This window comes from Prinia subflava, chromosome 1 (genome assembly GCF_021018805.1).
Source record: "Prinia subflava isolate CZ2003 ecotype Zambia chromosome 1, Cam_Psub_1.2, whole genome shotgun sequence".
Taxonomy (NCBI): Eukaryota; Metazoa; Chordata; class Aves; order Passeriformes; family Cisticolidae; genus Prinia; species Prinia subflava.
In genome coordinates, this window is record NC_086247.1 from 49308863 (window position 1) to 49327882 (window position 19020).

The 19020-nt window shown below is 37.0% G+C and overlaps 1 protein-coding gene across 1 annotated transcript in view; it reads left to right on the forward strand.

The window, feature by feature from the left end:
• Positions 1-5771, forward strand: part of SMCHD1 (structural maintenance of chromosomes flexible hinge domain containing 1) — a 69864-nt gene extending 64093 nt beyond the window's left edge. Inside the window, exons 44-48 of the mRNA XM_063395869.1 lie at positions 324-394; positions 1261-1432; positions 3404-3562; positions 4237-4360; positions 5360-5771. Of these exons, the coding sequence (XP_063251939.1) occupies positions 324-394; positions 1261-1432; positions 3404-3562; positions 4237-4360; positions 5360-5462 (629 nt within the window). The 3' untranslated portion in view covers positions 5463-5771. The remainder of the gene's footprint in view (positions 1-323; positions 395-1260; positions 1433-3403; positions 3563-4236; positions 4361-5359) is intronic.
• The last annotated feature ends 13249 nt before the right edge of the window (positions 5772-19020 follow it).

Genomic DNA, 19020 nt, shown 5'->3' on the forward strand with positions numbered 1-19020 from the left:
TTGGGATTTTATTATAAAGAGAATAAATTGATAAATATCTTGGTAAATGTCAAGAGAGTATTTTATTGGAAAATACACTCTGTTATGCCAAAAGGCAGTTAAATGTACTATTTTTTTTCTTCATGAATTCTGTGATGAAAGCAGAGGATTGCATATCTGTCTCAACCTCAAGAGAATTTTATTGAAACAGAAAATTATTTACATGCTATTTCCCTTGCAGTTATCTTAAAAGATGTAGTAATGATGCCTCAGAATTGACTTTCCAAAACTCAAGCTATTTTGCTCCGGAGAAATTTCATAGCTCAAAAATTTTTGTTTTTCAGTGTTTGGTATGCTCTTGGGTGATACTATCATTATAGATAACTTGGATGCTGCCAACCACTACAGAAAAGAGGTATATTTCAATTTTTCTTTAAATTTTATGATACAGATATCTTGCAGAGCTACATATTTAATACATTAAAAACTTAGAGTAATTGCCAAGTTTAATGCTGTATTAGCTGTAAGTGTGTTTACTGTCTGTGGGTCTCAAAACACTTAAATGTGAATGAAATCTCTATTTTTGGCACTGACAAAATTACCTCCATTGAACAAATTCCGTTATGTGAATGTTGCAATGGCGCATGGGACCATGTTTCCAAACATAAATAAACGTCTTCTGTTTTGCTGTTATTGTTAAACACAAGTTCTTCTGTGTTTATACACTCTATATGTAATAAAACACAGGAGTCTAAGGCACATGATGAAATTTCAGGTCCACTTGACTAAAAACTTGATGTGAAACTTATTAGATCAGTTTGGACCCATTTTTATATAGGTTTAATGGTATGTGTTTTAGCAGGCAAGAGTCTCTGAGGAAGTCCTGACACTGGGCACTTTTCCTTTCAGCTTATGCATTTGCTGGAATCAAAATAATGATTGAGCAAAAAATGCAGAACTGTACTGATTGCCACTGCTTCCTAATATATGGTGATAATCAGCTTTTTCCGGGTATAGATCTAAATTCTGCCTTCAGAATTCTGGTAAAATGTGAGAACACAAAACCAAAAAATTGATCTTTGTAATTATTGACAATACTGCTTAATTTTAATACATGCATTCTATTGCTTGAAAGCAAAGTCATGACATAATTTCATAACATATGTTTTCGTTTGGGAACAAAGATGTAGTTGAAAAATACAAAAGTTCACAAGAGCATTGCTGAAAACTTAGATTTTCTGTGGAGTTACCAATTTATTATCAATTTTTATACCTGTGCAGGTTGTAAAAATTACACACTGCCCTACCTTGCTGACTAGGGAAGGAGACAGGATTCGCAGCAATGGAAAATTTGGAGGCCTGCAGAATAAAGCTCCTCCAATGGACAAACTCAGAGGAATGGTGTTTGGAGCACCAATGCCAAAACTTTACTCTACCTTCTCTGCACAGATAGGTGGGTTAATGAAGTCATAAAAATACAAAACGTACAAAATTACATTCCTTGTCTATGTTTTTAAATCTCTGGTGTAATACAGAAAGGAAAACTTCAATTTAGCATAAAGTTATTTTAAGAAGTAGAAGCTGTACAGTGTTCTGTTTATAAATTTGCCTTTTCTTAAAAGCTTATAGCAATTACATTTCCTGAAATAAAAAAATAATAATAATAAGATAATCCCCTTTTTTCTTAGTTGTATTAAAGAAGGAGTTTAAGCAGTAATAGTCATTCAAATAGCTGGCATGAGAAGCTTGAGCTGATTGAATTCCAACATCACCAAAAAACAAGTTTCAGGTCTTTCTACTCTGGAAACACCATTATCAGTTTAGAATTTCTTATGTGCAATTGAGCTCTATGAAACAGTGGTAGAAAAAGGCTTCAGTGTTCTCAAGAGAGAATATCTCATAAGCTACCCTATTTGCTCTGGGATCCATTTCCATTTCTTTATGTGCTTGGATTATTCATTTTGGAATAAAGGTTAGAAATTAAGTTAGAAGATGCAGTTTCTGACATGTAAAAACTGACCTGACTGATAGGCAAAATGCTGAAAAGACTTACAAACAAGATTTTTCTTAAATACTTAATTTTAAAAAGAAAGGACATGAAGTTTATCCCTGACAGTTTTTCCATGGCAGTGCAATGGAGAGGTGTGGGGAGAAAACATATGTACCTACTAAAGTAACCATATATATGAGCAAACTACTTAGCACTGACCAGTTGAGTAGGGAGAAAAAATAAGGACTAAAAACATCTTTTCTTGGCATTTTAGTAGAACATATGTTATGTGTAGGAAAAACACAGTAAGCATGTCAGTCACAGACTAAAACACACTGGGTTAAACACACTTTTGTCTATTGTCATCTTTTCAATTGTTGAACTCGGTGATTACCCAATACAAATAAAATTGTAATTTTCTGTAATTTACTAGTGCCGCAATCATGATATAAGAAAAGGGTATATTTTAATTTCACTTAGATAGATACTAGACATTTAAACGAAAATCATAGTAGAATTCCATTTAAAGGACAGCATGTCATTACACAGGGCTTGTTTTGAACTTAATTTTACTCTTAGCATTAGTTCTGACATGCTCTTTTACAATGTTTATAGGATAAAAGCTACCTAATGTGTTATTATATTGGCAAGGTACTCGTAAAATAAGCTGTACTAAGAGTTTGCAGTCCCTTTTGTCACTCTGCAGCAGCTCTCTGTGTGAGAGCTTTTACCACATGGCAAACCTAAGGTTATTTAGTGTTTAGTTAAGCTTTGTGCAAGATAACTCATACTTCAAAGTAAAATGAATGAGTCCAGGCTAACGTGCTTGAACCCTTCCTTTATTACTTGACATATTTATTCAATGCCTGGAGGTGGAAAAATTTTTTGTCTCATATGTTTAAAGAGGAAAAAGGATTGTCAACAAAAGACACCTTTGTTTATCTGAGTCTACTTGATCAGATTTCCATAGTGGGACAGAGCGAAACTCAGTAAATATTCACTTGGTCCACAAGGTGGAATACAATTCAAGTCAGTAATACCAGCTTCTGCTTTGTAGCACTGAAAACACAACATGTTACAAGCACTTAATGTCACCAGAGGTAGAGAATTTCACTTGGAGCATACAGCAATAAGATGTGTACAGTGATACCAGTTTCCCACATCATTTTCAGAGCTTGCAAATACTTCACTGTCATCTAAGATACGGGCTCAAAAAGAAAAGAGGAGTCAAAATATTGGATATGATTTTTTTACAGTCATTTTAAAAACAGCCACAATCCACTACAAGTTTGGATGGTTTTTCAAGTATTGTTTTTGAAAGATATGTTTTCTTGTGGATTGGATTTATACATTGCCTAGGTTATTGGTAGCATTCTAAATCAAAATGGTCATTTACTTACTGTTTCATGGCTTATCATTTTATTCCTCAATTAGATCTTCTTCAGCAATACCGTGCAGCAGTGATTAAACTTGATAATGTGAATAAGGACCTTGATTTACATTTGCAGTCACTGAACACTCCAGAAATGCAAAAGAAAAAACAGGAACTTGCTGAACAAGAGAAAAGCCTCAAGCTAGTAAAACAAAAATTGGGTAGGTTATTGTATTATAATTTTGGTGTCCTAAAGGAGGAGAACAGTTAACTGCAACCAGATGTATTCTGCTCTTATAAACTAAGAAGTTCAAACTATGAATGAAAATTGTTAACATTAACTAATAGCTTAGAGATGTCACATTCTAAGCAAAGAATAGAAGAACTGTATGTAGTAGTATGATGGTGTGGATAGTGCCTAGAGCAGCACTGTCCTGTATTGTGTTCGGATAATAAGAATTTGGTCAGTCCATGTTATGTGAACATGAAACTATGATCTCACTAATAACAGATTATATAATTATTAGTGTGGCTGGCCCCGTGCTACAGAACATTGGCAGGCTTTTTGAAATGACTCTGTAGTAAACAGCTGAATTGCTTTTGCTAAGGAAACACAATCAAAACATTGTGCTAAAAAAAGAAACACCCCTAAGTCTGCAAGGATTCAATATCAAATAAATTTTAAAAAATCAACATTTACTCTGCAACAGTTATAAATAAAGCAAATAGTTTTAACTGTCATCTTTGAACTCTGATTCAGATATGAGGTAACCATAAAAGTTATGACATTTCTAAAGTCTTACTTCAAAGGTTTAACTGTATTGTTATAGGGCCCATTTATAACCAGCAGGTTTAATTTTTCTGTTATTGGTTCTTACTTGTAACTTTTTCATAGGTATGACTCCTGCTTTATCAGATAAAGGTGCTGAATCATTACTTCAGCCTGTAATGTTAGATATATCTGACACTCCCATTCCTCCCAAAAGAATGCGAAGAGACACAGTGAAAAAATTGTATAGGTAAGTATTTTCTGAATCTAGTTATTTTCCCATTATCTTAATTCAAAACAAAAACTGTTTTATTCTGCATATTTTTTTAATTCATATTTGTATCCAATAAGCAACAATTACAGAGTTTGCATAAAGCTGATTTTCAAGATAATTTTTAATTTCTTTAAAGTTTCTGCTGCTATTTAAGCCTTATATAAAGATTTGCTTACTAATTCTAATTGTAATTCTGATTCTGTTTCTCTTTATGAACTGATTGATTGGCATCTTTTGTGCATCACGTTCCCCATATTTTCTGGTATATTCCAGACTGGTAAAACCAGAACTATTTGAGATGGCTTGGTCTGTAAATTGTTAAGTCTGCTGTCAAATAGTGGATAGATGAATACAGAAATAATTGTTCTTCCAGAATAGAATCATTCTTACACTATTTTTTCTAAGTAACTGTCTGAGGTGAACTGGTGGTAAAGTATTTAACACAGTTATCTCTTTACTCATATATCTGTTCTTATTCCCTCTGTACTGATGAGCGCAGACACATACACAAAAATTTGGGAAATCTGTATGTCTGTATCTTTAAAGTGACGTGGAACTGACTTTGCCATTTCTCATGTCTCTCCTCCTGACTACATTGTCTTTGCTGAACTATGGTCGTTTCTCTGAGATTATTCAATCTTACCTAGTAGTGTGCTGTGAATCTCAGAACAAGTGTTCACTATATTTCTATGTCTCCTTATTTTTTATACTTGTTAGTATTTTAATTTTTATTTACATATAAAATTAAAGTGGTTATGTAGGTAAATTATCTAATATTAGCCTGATGCTATTCTTCATTTTAACAAAATAAATACAATAATAAGAAGCTGTGTACAAATATGGGGTTTATTTTGTTTATCCTTGGGGAGTGGGAGCTCTATGCTATATATATGTATAATATATATATTTATATATATATATATATATATAAAAGAAAAGCTTTGTTTATAAGCCACTGTGCTATGTCTTGTTTAGCTCTGAAGATTGGATCGCCTCTCCTGCAAAGCAGCAGCAACAGCAAGTGCTGCAAATGGCCCCTTCAGAACTTAATGGAACTCCACGAAAAAGGAAGGCGTAGACTGATCAGACTTGCTGGGAAAAGCTGTGTATTGAAAATGTGAATACATTCAGTTAAAGGAAATACTCATGTGGTATGGTATTACCATTACTCTGAAGATTTTTATATTGATAGAAGATACAAATGTATTTCAGTTAGTAGGAACAAAAGTTTAAGTATTTAACAAGGACAGCCCAATTTTTGTATAGGTATTTTCATTTCTAAAAGTTTTCAGAGTTTTTATGTTCATGTGTGAAAAAAAGTTCTAAATATATTCTTTTTTATTTATGAAAAACTTTTCAATAAAACTGCTTCAGTACAAAGCACTAATACAGTCACTTGTGTTGAATAGATTGTGTTGTGAAATGAGATTTTAACTTGAAAATCATCCCAAACTCTCTTGAGGAAGACGGGCGAAGTTCACCTTTAGTGATCTGCGTCGTAAAGATTTTAGTGATGGATAGGGCAGAAGAGGACCAGACATGATTAAAGTTAAAATTTCAGCCAGGGTCAGAGCAAGCAGCTGGAAACAGACTTGATTGAAAGAAAAAGATAGGGCAAGAGTAAGAAGCTAAACTTGAAAAGCATAAAACTGTTGGTTGAAGCCCTGTGAATAACATAGGAGACAGTGTTCAGGGGTGTGGATGTGTGGGTTCACGTCTGCCTCCAAGAATTTCTGCCTTGGAGTGAATGTTGACACCAAATTTACTGATATGTACTCTCAGTCATGTGCATTTTATATACATATTCCTTTTCTGAAAAAAGACTTTAAACTTAAAAAGTCATCGTGGCCTCCTGCTAGAAATTTGAGTGCTGATCACTGGTGCACATCTCTGACAGTTCTAATAAAATGAAATTTCTCTAAACTAAGGAGAAATAAAGCAGTGTAATTTATAGTTGAAGGTTTTCCAGAGCTTCATGTTTTAAAGATGGGTTAAACATTAAATTGTCCTACTCTTGAAGAAAATAAATATATTCAAGTATAACATGTAATGCCAGCAAGAAACTAAGCTAGCCCCTACCTCAATCCTTTTTCCTATTTTTTCTCTCTAAATTCAGACATCAAGTCTTGAATCAGGCAGCCATCATGAAGGGTTTACCATGTAATGATTCGTCCCACCACACCAAGTTACTTGATGGTATTTCTTTTAAATGCATTTATTTTAATTCTGGTATCTGTCTAGCCTCAGCCTCCAGCCACTGGATAACCTTGAATCTTATTGGATTAAATATATATTCCAGCAGAAATGTTTCTTTTTGGAATTCATCTCTTGCCTCTGGTAGTCACTGTAGGCACTACTAGCATCCTGTGATGTATCTCCCTGGTGGAAGAGGCAAACAGAAAATTAAGGGATGGTTTCCAGCATTGTGCAATAAGTATCAGAGATCTCAGGAAATTTCACCAGGGAACTTTCAGGATTTTCCAGCAGAGTGATGGCAAGTTATTACAGTGCAAGTTACTGCTTTGCAAAGCTGTTGAGGGCAGCTGATTTGGTCATGACAACAAATTGGAGCTCTGAAGGTGTCAAATTTTTTCCTTTATGCACTCTTTACTCTGTAACAGAGTAAGGACCTCAGCCATGCTGGGCAATGTGTGTTGTCCTCACTGATTTCATGAGGAGCTGGTGGAAATCCACACAGGAAACTGGGAAAAAGTGGTTGCAATTTTGGTCTGGGCCTGCTTTTCAACTAGCACCCAGGGATTCAGAGACTGCCTGTCAGGGCAGGAGGGATGGATACCCCTTCTAACCCTATGAGGCAGGTTGGATGGCAAGGCCTTGCTTCCAAACCACGCTTGCAGTGTTACAGCCCCACCATCAGAGGCCCTGACTCTACATCTCCACCATCCCAGTATCACCAGTACTTCTCTAGTCATGTATCTCATCTGGGACTTGCTCTGCCTCCTCCAAGGCCAAAGTCCCCTTGTCATCCAGAGCTGAGAGAGTTCAGGGAAAGAGCAGTGAGAGGGAAGGAGGAAAGGATGATGCCGAGGGGAGCAAAAGGGAGGCAGGGAACCACTGCAGGATGTTGCTATGTTACTGCTACAGCAGTAGCCCGGATGAAAAATGCACGGATTCCAAATGTCCATTGAGACATTGTGAGACTGTAGCAGTGTAATTATGGGAAGTTTTCTGCTGAAGCTACAAGAGTAGGTGCATATTTGGTTAAGTTAGCTTTATATTGCTATCCTGAACTCCATTTCAGCTAAGCCTTTAAAGAGATTTGCAGTTACCACTGGTGAATGGTTCATACTTCAGTTGGTTGCAATAGGAAAAGAGAGAGGCAAGTTGCTTGCTTTTTAACAGCAAAAGTATCAGCTGTTCTGAAGACTTTCATGATGATAGATAATTGCTGGGGTTGTGGTAATGTGATTTTGTTGATATTTAATAAAGCATTAATAAGGAACTGTCATGAAAGCATCATCTGCCTTCATGCACCAATATTTTCTCCCAATAAATTCTGCTCCCAAATTGTTCAGTTTAGAGGAGTTTTTCAATATTTAGGAAACAAAACCCATTAAAGTTGCGTTTCATGATCACACAGCAAGGATAGGCAACCATCACAGACCAGATCTGTAGATCAGAATGCAGTAAATTCCTTTTCACCTGCCAGAATGCAGTACACCATAGGAGAAGCCCAAATGACTTTAAATTTTTTTTTAAGTCAGTTTGCTTATTATCTAGGACTAGAGCGTGTCTTAATGATGGTAGCAGTACCAGTATCAGTAAAAAGCAACTGTTTTCCTCTCTTTCTGCCTGTGACTGGACAGGGTGTATTCTGGGATTTTGACATTCCTGCCACACCATATCATCTCCCCACAGGAACAAGCATCATTCCAGGTTCATAAACGTATGGACTTGTGTATGCATGCACATGCCAAGTTATATATGTATATGCATACATATAGTTCCTCTATTCCATATTTCCATAGACAAGCTCTTCCACACCCGCTGTGACTGTGGAAAAATTCCAAGAGAGCTACTGTGTTGACTGGATGTGCTTTAGCTGCTCCTATCCCCTATCTCTGCCTCTGTGGCATGTCTTCTCTGCTGTGAAATGGTTGTGAGAGCAGAGCAGCCCTAGCTTTAGCAAAGAAAACTGACTTTTAAAAGGTGTGAGTGTAAACAAATTGAATGCAATTCAAACCAGCCTATATATAAAACTGGGGAAAATTCTCAGTTATTCGAGGGGAAAAAACAGCACTTTCAATTTGTAAATACACAAATTACAAAAATTTTACAGTATATGTTAATGGATTCTTACAACTCTTGCTAGCTTTTATAAGACTCAGTATTTATGAGGGCTCTAAAGAAATCTCCACTTATTACTTTGGGGGTTATTATTTTATAGTAGCCTTGCTCTTTGTGACTACACTATTTAGGCTCTGTTTATATGCACACCATCAAGCACAGGTGAACTTTGCAAGAGAACTGGACCACTAAGACCTTCCTTCAAAAAACTGAAAATATTTTATACAACAGCAGAACTATGTGTTTTGCAGTCTTACCTAAGAACAATTACGAAAGTTTTTTTTCATCTAATAATACAGCCCAAGAATCTTTGCCTAAATCATGTAGTATTCACCCTTTTTAGAAAATGAATGTTACTTAAAAGACATTTAGTGGGCTCTCATTTCTTATTATTCACCCCCTCTTTATCCCTCATCCTTTGGTAACTTTGGTAAATCAAGTAAACCATATCATGCAGCAAATATTGCAGTCAAGGGTAATTTCAAGAACAGAAAAATTACTTTATATTCCCTAGTGTACTTAAAAGTTTCAAAGAATGATGAACCAATTAACCTCTGAGTCATCATTTTTCATCAAAAAAAAAAAAAGATTAAAAAGTTACTGCATAAAAAACTGAGCTATTGAATTAAAAGTTACTGCTACTTTGTTTAATGGAAAGTGGGAATGATCCCAAAAAAAATTAAAAGTTAACTTTCCCCAGTAAACAGCTAGTGAAAACAAATGTTTCATATTAAATACAGCTCCTGCTTTTAGCATGTTCTTATAAACAAAATATAGTAGAGAAATGGCAGCGTCATAAAATCAGTAGCTAAAGACGGCTTTATAAGAAAAGGGAAAGGTGGACTATCTTACTTCCCAGAGCCTGTCGTTGTAACTAAGGGTCTCTTAGCATGTGCATGCTCCTGTGTGGTGGTGTAGTATTAACCTAGGCTGATTCAGAAGATACAAATCAAAGGTCCAGCTCTGCTCAAACTGGAAGAGCTGGTTGAGCAAGAGGAAGATTCATGACAGCCTGAGGAATGCAGTGAAAAGAATTCTTCTGAAACAATGGAGGAGGCCATTCTACAAGTTGCTCAAGAGTTTCTTTTTTTCAGCAAAGTCCCAGGCCAATTCTAGGACAGACTGTCCTGTGAAAAGTGAGAAGGGATGTCTAGAAGTCCTCTTCATACTAAGGACTTCTGGCAGAAGCAGTCATGAGAGTAGATTTGGTAATGCATACCAGAGCTAACTCAGCACTGATGGGAAGTCAAAGCAGAACTGCTGAAGTGGAAGCACACTGAGGGCTGGATCACACATGAGAGGCCTCACATGCCGAAACAGCCTGCTTCTGTTGCCAGTGGTAATTTTGGCAGATAAATAGCTTACAGAGACCTGCCTTCAGTGTAGCAGCTTCATCTTGCATCATTCATACCTGAACTGACCTGAGGCACACAACACAGCTGGTGGAGTCAAACTACTGCAGCAGCACAGTAAAAATGGGACTGGTGAGATCCCTCATAACTGGAGTTAGCAAGTTATGGTGTGTTGCAGTTGCAGTGTGGTGTTGCACAGACATGTGTAAGCTTGCAACTAATCATGTCCTTCACCGGCATTTTAACCACCGTTTTGAAGTTTGTAAGTACATCCCAAGGGAACAGCTTTTGGATGCCAAAGGCAGTTTGTTGTCATGCAGAGCTTGAAAGGAAAAAGTCCCTCTGAAAGTGGGTGGTCAGACCAAGATTGGCTTGTCCAGTTGGTCTCTGGATGGATATTGTATCTACCTCCAGAACTGAGCCCTTCTAGGAGCCCCTGTCAGAGCATCTGAACTGTACAAGATCTGACCATTCTTGTCCCCTTTCTCTGGAAACAGATTTGGGAGGCCAGTCACAGTGCTGGCAGAGTGCTGTACTTGTCTCACTCTGCTCAGAGCCAAAAGGGTCTTCACTTCTTCCTCTTAACTGTTTCTGGAATAAGCCTGTGATGCTGGTAGAGCCTCTCTACCCTACTAATCTTTGGCACCCTCCTGTGCCAAGATAAACAAGATTCAAAGATAAACAAGAGTCCCCAGAAAAGTCCGAATGGTGGAGTGTGGGATAAGAAAGGGAAAAGTGTGCAAGCAATTAAGAGCCTAAGGAATCAGTTATCTTTGGCTTTGAAATCTGGGTCTGAAGTTTCACATCTCGCAAAAGGAGACCTGAGAGTTTGTGAGGCCTCTCTTGTTGGGTGCTTCTGAGACTGAAGCAGTTTGGGATTAGACATGAGCCAGCCATGGAGGCTACTGGCACATGACTTGAGAGCCCCCGGGAGACTCAGAAGCGTGATAAGAGTTCCCTACAATTGGATGCTGTTGGCACAGGGAAGATGAGCAGAAAAATGCAAACTGCTGGAGTTCCCAAAAATAGAATACCAGGTAAATATGCAAGGAGCAGCAGGAGAGTTGAGCTGTCTATCAGGAGAGATGGACACATCTATCAATGTAAGAGAGAGATATTTATGGCAGATTTACAGATGGTCTCACCAGTGCAACTCCTAAAGCCTGTTTCTGACAGGTAGGCATGGATTCAGGATTCTAGTGAATATACATTACAAAACATCTTTGCAGTGGACTTGAAATTTATGCCAAATAGCCTGTTCCAAAAGATTTTAATGGTCACTTTTCCTCACCATTGTGAGCAGGTAACTTCCCTGGGTCGATGAAAGGTCACGAAAACAAAATTAACTTTTTAAGAGGTTTGTTGGTAAAATAAACTTTTTCTTGTGGGAAAGAAAGCACTCTGAATTTTTTAGATTTTGTATCATCCTTGTGAGGTATTTTGTGGCTCCCAGAGCCATCTAATTCCCAGGTACTCAACCACCCACTGAATCACAGCATGGGAACCTGTGTCCTAGGCTATGCAGGCCTGAGTCATTTTTGATGTTAATGTTTCTTAAGTATTTGTATTTTCTAGAAAAATAAGCAGACTTGGATATACACAGATATACTTCATAAGCTTTACATATAAAATGCCAAGTATTCTGGAGAATAGTTGCTCCTTATATATTGATATGCTGATTCTTAAATGCCATAAATACATTTTAAATGTTTGTGTTGAATTTGTTCCCTAAACTGCTCCACTTTCTCTTATCTTAGAATTGTAATATGTATCACTTCTGGTGTTAAGAAAGACTGGAAACATTATTTTAACCAAATGTGTTGAAGTGCAAATAACAAGTGAACTTTTGAACTCTCTTGCATTCTCTGAGGATCTGGAGGGGTCTCTGCCAGGCTTGGAGAAAGAGCTGAACATGGATGCTTTTGTTAGAATTTTGGCAAATAGAATTATCTGGAATTAGCATGGTTTATTCAGATTCCAGCTTATCACTTCAAACTAGATTTCTCTTTAATAAGAGTTACTCAGTTTCTCTTACGAAGGTTTCCTGTATGTAAGAGGGTAATAGTGGCCCTGTGTCAAATGCATGATAGCATTATCAAAATAGAGGAATTTGGGGTCAAAGAGTTTGCTGGTTAGCTTTGTTGCCAAGACTGACTGTTCCAGATCCTTATAAAGACATCCTGACACATCGGTGTGATGTGTCAAGGACCTGATGATATGGAACATTTTCCATAACACCACTTCAAATGTGAGCCTTTCCTTTGTTGAAAAACTCTTCTGTATGTGCAGAGATTGTATGCAAAAAAATAATAATGACAAATATGCCATCTTGGGGGCGGAGAAGGGGAGGGAACAAGAACTGGAAAGAAATTTGGGCTCTTTTTCCTGAGTTGGAAAAGCACAAAGCATTCAGTGTTCCGCATAAAAATGTATATATTTTTTTTTGCAATACATTTATAATACAGTTAGAACTCTGGGACTCAGTTTAATAGTTGTTACCTGGTTGTCTTGTTCTTAGTTTTCAGATGTTTCAAAATCACAGCTATCACTTTTAAGTCTGCTCTGTCTTTTAAATGTTCTTGCCACACTTTTTTATGGACACTAACTGTATATCTGCCTCTATTCTTTCTAGTTCTTCTGATTCCTGAGAAAGAGGGAAATTTGTGAGAACATTCCTCATTTTTAGGCAATGCCAGTTATTGCTCTTGGGACATCTTGATAAAGTGACTACACAGACAGATACAGAAGTAGTCAAATCCTGCTCAGATTTTCACTTAGGTGAAAAATAAATAATGCTATCTCAGAATTCTTAACATATAGAACTTTCATCAGTGTTATTTCCCCTGTCAGTTTACTTTTTCAAAAACAACTGTCTTCTATATATACTATATATACTATATATATACACACTATATTTTATATATACTATATATATAGAGAGAGAGAGAGAGTAAAGATTGAGAAAGATTTGTGAGTAGTAAATGTAAGCTTCTTCTCAAAAAAAAAAAAAAAAAAAAAAAAAAAGGAAAACCAGACTCTCTAGCATGAAAAAAGAGCTATCAAATGATCTTTGCCAAAGGACCTGAAACTCTTTGAAGGTGAAATGCTGGATGTCACTAAACAAGATTTTTTTTTTTCCTTCCTAAAATTCAGGTTAAGTCACCTGGTATAAATTTCTCTAGGATGTAAAATAAAGATGATTCATTGCTGTAGGCAGAGAAGCAGTAGACTTCTGTGCAAGCTGCTGGCTATTCTGTACTGCTGGACATGAAGCTACTGGATTTCCACCCTCAGAACATGGCATTGTGGCTCTTTCGGTATCCATTTGTGTACATGATGGTGATGGCAAGTAAATTTGATCTGCTCATCATGGACTGTTAAAGCAGCAAAATCTGACTGCTTTGGATGGTATAACTCTCATTTAATAACCTGCACTCCAAGTTAAGTTTTGATAACCAAATGCTTTATCCCTTTGTTTAATATATCAGAATAAGATGCAAGGTTCCAATAATGACTAGAGAGCAGATGCATATGGGTCTTACCTTTTTTAACAGTCTGATCACTACTACACTGGATAAAAGTCTTACAGGCAGAAGCCATCATTCATTTAAATGTGTACAATTTTGACTGCTTCAAACATGCGTGTTTGCAGCAGCAGCAGGAACCTGCAGAGGCCCTGCACCTTCAAAAGGCCCAAGGCCCTTGTCCTTAACAGCAGTGAGGTTTTGCTGTCAGTGTAAAATGTTTTGTAACCACTTTTTGCCAATTGAAAAACAGGATCAGACCCTAGAGACAGTCTGCAGAAAAGGATTGTCTTGTTCCCACCCCTGGATGTGTGTCCAACCTATGTTGCAATGTTTGGCTGTGGACTTCTGCCTTTTCTTTTTTCCCTTAACTGCTTGAAAACAAAAGAATATATCCATGCAAAGGATCTAGGCTTGAATTTTAAGCTAGCTCCTCACATTTAAATCGCTAAAGCCTGGAAAAAATTATCTACACTTATGTGTCTCAAAAGAGTTTTGCAAGTCACCAAGAAATGAGTCAGGCATGAAGTGCTGTCTGTAGGTTGAGGGGGCAACTGAAATGCAAATACCCAGTTACCACAGACAGAATTGAGGGGAAAGAAGGAAAGACTCTCACAACTCAATCCTGATATATGACTCTTACCAGGGAAAGCTACCCCACCAGGAAAATGAAATAAAGTAATTGTAAAGCAAGGCTGAGAAAAGAGTGAAGAACTCTGATTCCATAACTGGATAAAGAATCTAAAAATAAATAAATTAAAATCATTGTTGCCTTTCAATATGCCACATAGCAAATAGTGCTTTAAGGTAATCTGTGTTGCCAACTCTAGACGGTAACTCCAGAGCACTGCTGAAAGTCAGAAGCAGTTGGACAAAGACAGTGAATTACTACAAAGCTCTAACAATAATAATAAAAAAAATCAAGACTCTGGCTTAAAAATCAGATTTGAAAATGTATTGTACATTATATGTGCTTTCCTTTTTGTTTCTGAGTCTGTAGGATGGGTTGGAGTCAAATTTTCAAATTGCTCTCTGCAAAAGAATGCCAGAACTAACTTTCTTTTGCAATACAATCTGAAGTACTCAAATCATGCTGGAATTCCAGGAACTGGAACTTAAATGAAAAAGCAAAATGTAGATGCTGCAATACTAAAAAAAAAAAAAATGTAAGGACAAATGAAGCATAGTAGGTAGAGAAATTATTTTTTCTGCCTCAGTTTTTAAGAGAACACTGATGTAACAAAATACATCCCGTAATCTAAAAATGATAAGTCATTCCTTCTCCATCGAGATTTCACTGTTGTGAAGTCCATTGAACTGAGCAGACCTCTCTAGGAATAAAGGTCTTGGGAGCATTCCCATTTTTTCAAGGGAAAAAGGACAACTCATGCATGAGGCAGTGAAGTTTTGGCTGTCTCAGGATACACTCAGTGAAGTGGCTCTTTGTGAGTTATCTAAATCTCTCCAGTTATACACAGCTGATATTTCTAGATATTTGGCTTAATGTTTCTCCTCTGGATATGGATGTCTTCTCTGTGAAGAACTGTCCCCATAATTTGTGTTAATCTTCAGCAGTACACTATTTGCAGTGAAATTACAGTGTAATAATTTGCAGTGGTTTCCCTGACCTCCAATTAGGAAATGTCCTACTGTTCTTCAGGCAATTTATTTCCCCCTAGCACAGTTCAAAAATATGTCTACAGTCACAGCTTCTGTGATATTATTTCTCTATCAATGACAAACTTCAGGGAACAGTAGGAATGAACTGCTGAGATTTACTAATTGAATGTTTGCCTTCCAAGTGGCCTGTTGTTGGTAACGCTGGAAAACTGTTCAAACTGAATGTGCAAACTGACAGGAAGAAAGGCAGCTTCTTAAAGATTGATGTATTTCTCCAAAATCAAAACTAAAAGGAACAAAATACTAACAGATGTATTTCTAAACAGCAATGACAAATATAATTTCATTTCTTTCAGAAAGAGAAACACAAATCAAAAGAAAAGACCAAAAACCCCCTGCTCCTTTTCTGCATTCTTCCCACTTCCTCCCCCCTCTTTCTTAACCTCAGCTGCCCTACCACACTTAGTGTGGGTGCTGTTATTACTGGAATACAGGAATTTTCATCTGGCACAGTTTAACCATTTCCCAAATTAAAGTATCTCAACATATGCACAATCACCTGTATCTACAGACCTTTTTCTGGCTTTAACACTGTTGGTGTAATTGGAGTGGCAAAATTCCCTGTAGAGACCAGGTCTCAGCACAAAGCTTGAGACTGTAACACTGAAGACAACAGAGCTCTGATTTTGTTCATATACTCAAGCATCACTGACTGGTACCTATAAAGCAACAGGATTCCTTCCTTAATCATTTCTCATCCTAGAGCAGTAATGACTCCACCATGTTCTTCTGTAAATGGCTAAAGGGAAGAAAGAGAAAACCCCAACACTAACAGGAGCAGAGAGTACCAACAATTCCTGACGGAGTTCATCCTAAAGTTTAGATTTAATTTTAACTGTCATTAAAAAAATATTTTAAATAGCATTCTATAAGCCTGAAATTCTGTGCTTGTTAAAGTAAAAGCGAATGCTGTAAATAAGGCCAGATGCCCTGAATTGAGTCAATGACTGTGTTCATTCTTGAACATATGCTACTGTACATAAATTCTTCATATCTTATGTTCGCTGAAGTAAATTCTAAAACCATGAGTTCATTTTACCACTACTGCATACAGTCTTGTCCAGTGGAAGTACTACTGTCATTTGATCCACCACTTCTCAGTCCCCCACACAGGGAACACACCAGCAACATTCATCTTTAATTTCTTCTCCCCAACCATCATCCCTGTAGCCACTGCTCTTCCAAGACCATAAAAAACCACACCCTCTTTTGGCAACAGATATTTCCTTTTAACAATAAAAGACAAATTAAAGAGGATATAAGACCATGGTTGATCAAGAACACTCGTCTGTACAGCCTGCAGCAGGAAGGATGAAGTGTAAGATGTGTCTGAAAGAATCAGAGGAAATTACGTCACCATCCTCACTAGGAGGTTTTGATCTCAGGTGGAAAAAAGGAAATTCAAGACTAATCTGGACTCATCTCATAGACAAGGATACTGCTGAGACCTCTGAGTTCTAAATTCTAAATGTTGTAAATTCTAAATATTTACCAATTTTCATAAACACTGAGCTGAAGGATATTATGATACAGAATGGAAATGTCATGGTGAGTGAATTTAAATACATACTTAAATACTCTGCACTGTCCACCAATTGTAATTAACTACATGGCTACTGCTCATTAGAAGGCATGTATTTAAGCCTACCCAGTTTCTCCCAGTACTGGAAAGAAAAAATCAACAAGGCCATTGTCTGTGGAAAACATTTTTGTAATTCCCTGTACTCCAAGGACTTTGCTACCCAAGTAATAGCATTACTTTAAACCAGCATGTCTGAAAACAAAATATTTGGTATTTTAAAATAAACTATTGATCCTTGTCTGAGGTTTTTGAGATGAAGTGGCAGAATGAGGCAGAAAATGCACAGAGATGGCATCCAGTGATGTTATCCAGCTGAGGTTTGAGTCAAACCAGTCTTGGGTGCTTAATTCTCAGCTCATTTAGATTTCTTAACTGATCAAACCAGAGCACTGCTATCACTAGTTTATTCATTTGCAGCCCTGAGAAATCCAACACACATGGTTTGCAGTCTGATTAATACACATTTGGACACACAATTAGGATACAATGCAAAACATTTATCAAGAATAATTTCTTGTAGAATCTGTATAATAAACAAAGGTAATTATTGAGTAATTTTTTCAATGTGAAACAGATAAGAATCAGAAGAAATGTAGAAGTTTCCTTCATTTTTTTTCATTGGGAAATAATAAAGCCAGGAGTTATTTTTTCCAAGGAAGCAAGACTAATGTGAATCACAGTATTAGGTGTTACCAACAAAAAAGAATTTCCGCCTCTTGTTTTCAGGAAGACATTCTTATTTTAATTTCAAGTGGACTGATTGCATTTTTTATCAATTCCTTTAAATAAACCAATATCTATTATGCTTAAAATGAGATTATAATGTCTGCATAGAAAATTGCCCTGTTGTAGTTAGACTCACATAACTTTCTTGCTTACTTCAAACTCTAGGAACTTCAGCAAGAGACTGACAGGATGAACTGATAAACAAGGAATTCAAGCTTCAGAATCATGTGATTTTATATCAGGAGCAATGTAATTGTTTAAAAATCTGCTGAAAACTTTGTCCCAAACACTGCAAAGCCATGTGCCACTCCCTTGCTCTCCATTCCAGCTCATCTTTAAAGTATCATGAAAGCTGAAATCTGTCACTTTCAATCAGAGAGCAGCATGTTGAGAAGGGCAGTGCATGCTGTGAAACTCTGGAAGCTGCCCTGGACCGCAGGAGGAGAGGACTGCACAGTAATTAATGCCCTCAGTTTTATTCTTTATTCTGAAATATTGCACTACCATCAAAAGTGAAATACCAAAATAAGTATGACAACTCTTCATTTCATAAGAAGCAAGATTCAAATAAACTCTTTACAGCAAGGGTAAAGAGTGCATAGTTTAAGACTCAGCCTTTTAAATTCATTTCAGCAATTTGCCTGTCAGTTTTTGAAGGGCCTGTGCACATGCAGCAACTGTAGTTTTGTACAAACCAGCTTTGTCCTACTGTATGTGCAGGTTAGAGAAGCAGTAGCTGTGGAAAGAACAAAAGAACATTGTGCATCTCCTCCCTTGAAGTCACCTGGCAATTTCACCAAATCAAAGATAAGCTGACAAAAAACCTCCTCTACCCTCCCACCAACGTCCCATCTGCCAAGAAATGCCAATCTCCTCTGATTTTATTCCAGCACTCATTAACTTCTTCACCCCTTAAACTTGTCAGCTAGCCTCAGGCTCTTCACTGAAAGATCTTGTGGAGCAATAAAATGTTTTCTTCTTATTGTCATCCCATATTGGATGTCCAGACTTGCTGTGCTCAGAAAACCATGGTAGCAGTGGATGATATGTCAGTCAGTCCTCTCATATTATATAATAAGTAATATAAGAGAGCACTTATCTTTTGTATGGGAGGAGGGCAGACCTTAATCCCACTATTTCTTTAGGTGTCACAACCATTCAGTATAAAGCAGACAGGCTGTTCCACAAGTGTGGCATACTTGAGGTTTACCATGCTTCAGCACTCAGTTCATTCTTCCAGGTGAATAACATAGTTTGATCTCTTCTGTCCCACCCTGAGGCCTTGAACAGATGCAGTGGTGTGCTGAGAGCTACTCCTGGGGAATAGCCTTTGTTTCTTTTGTTCTCCAGCTAAAACATACCTGTGACAATAAAGAGCACCAGCTTCAACACAAACACTTGATGCATGTCACCACTAGGCAATATTTGGACTCCTTGTACTACACCGATTTGTTTTTCTGTTTA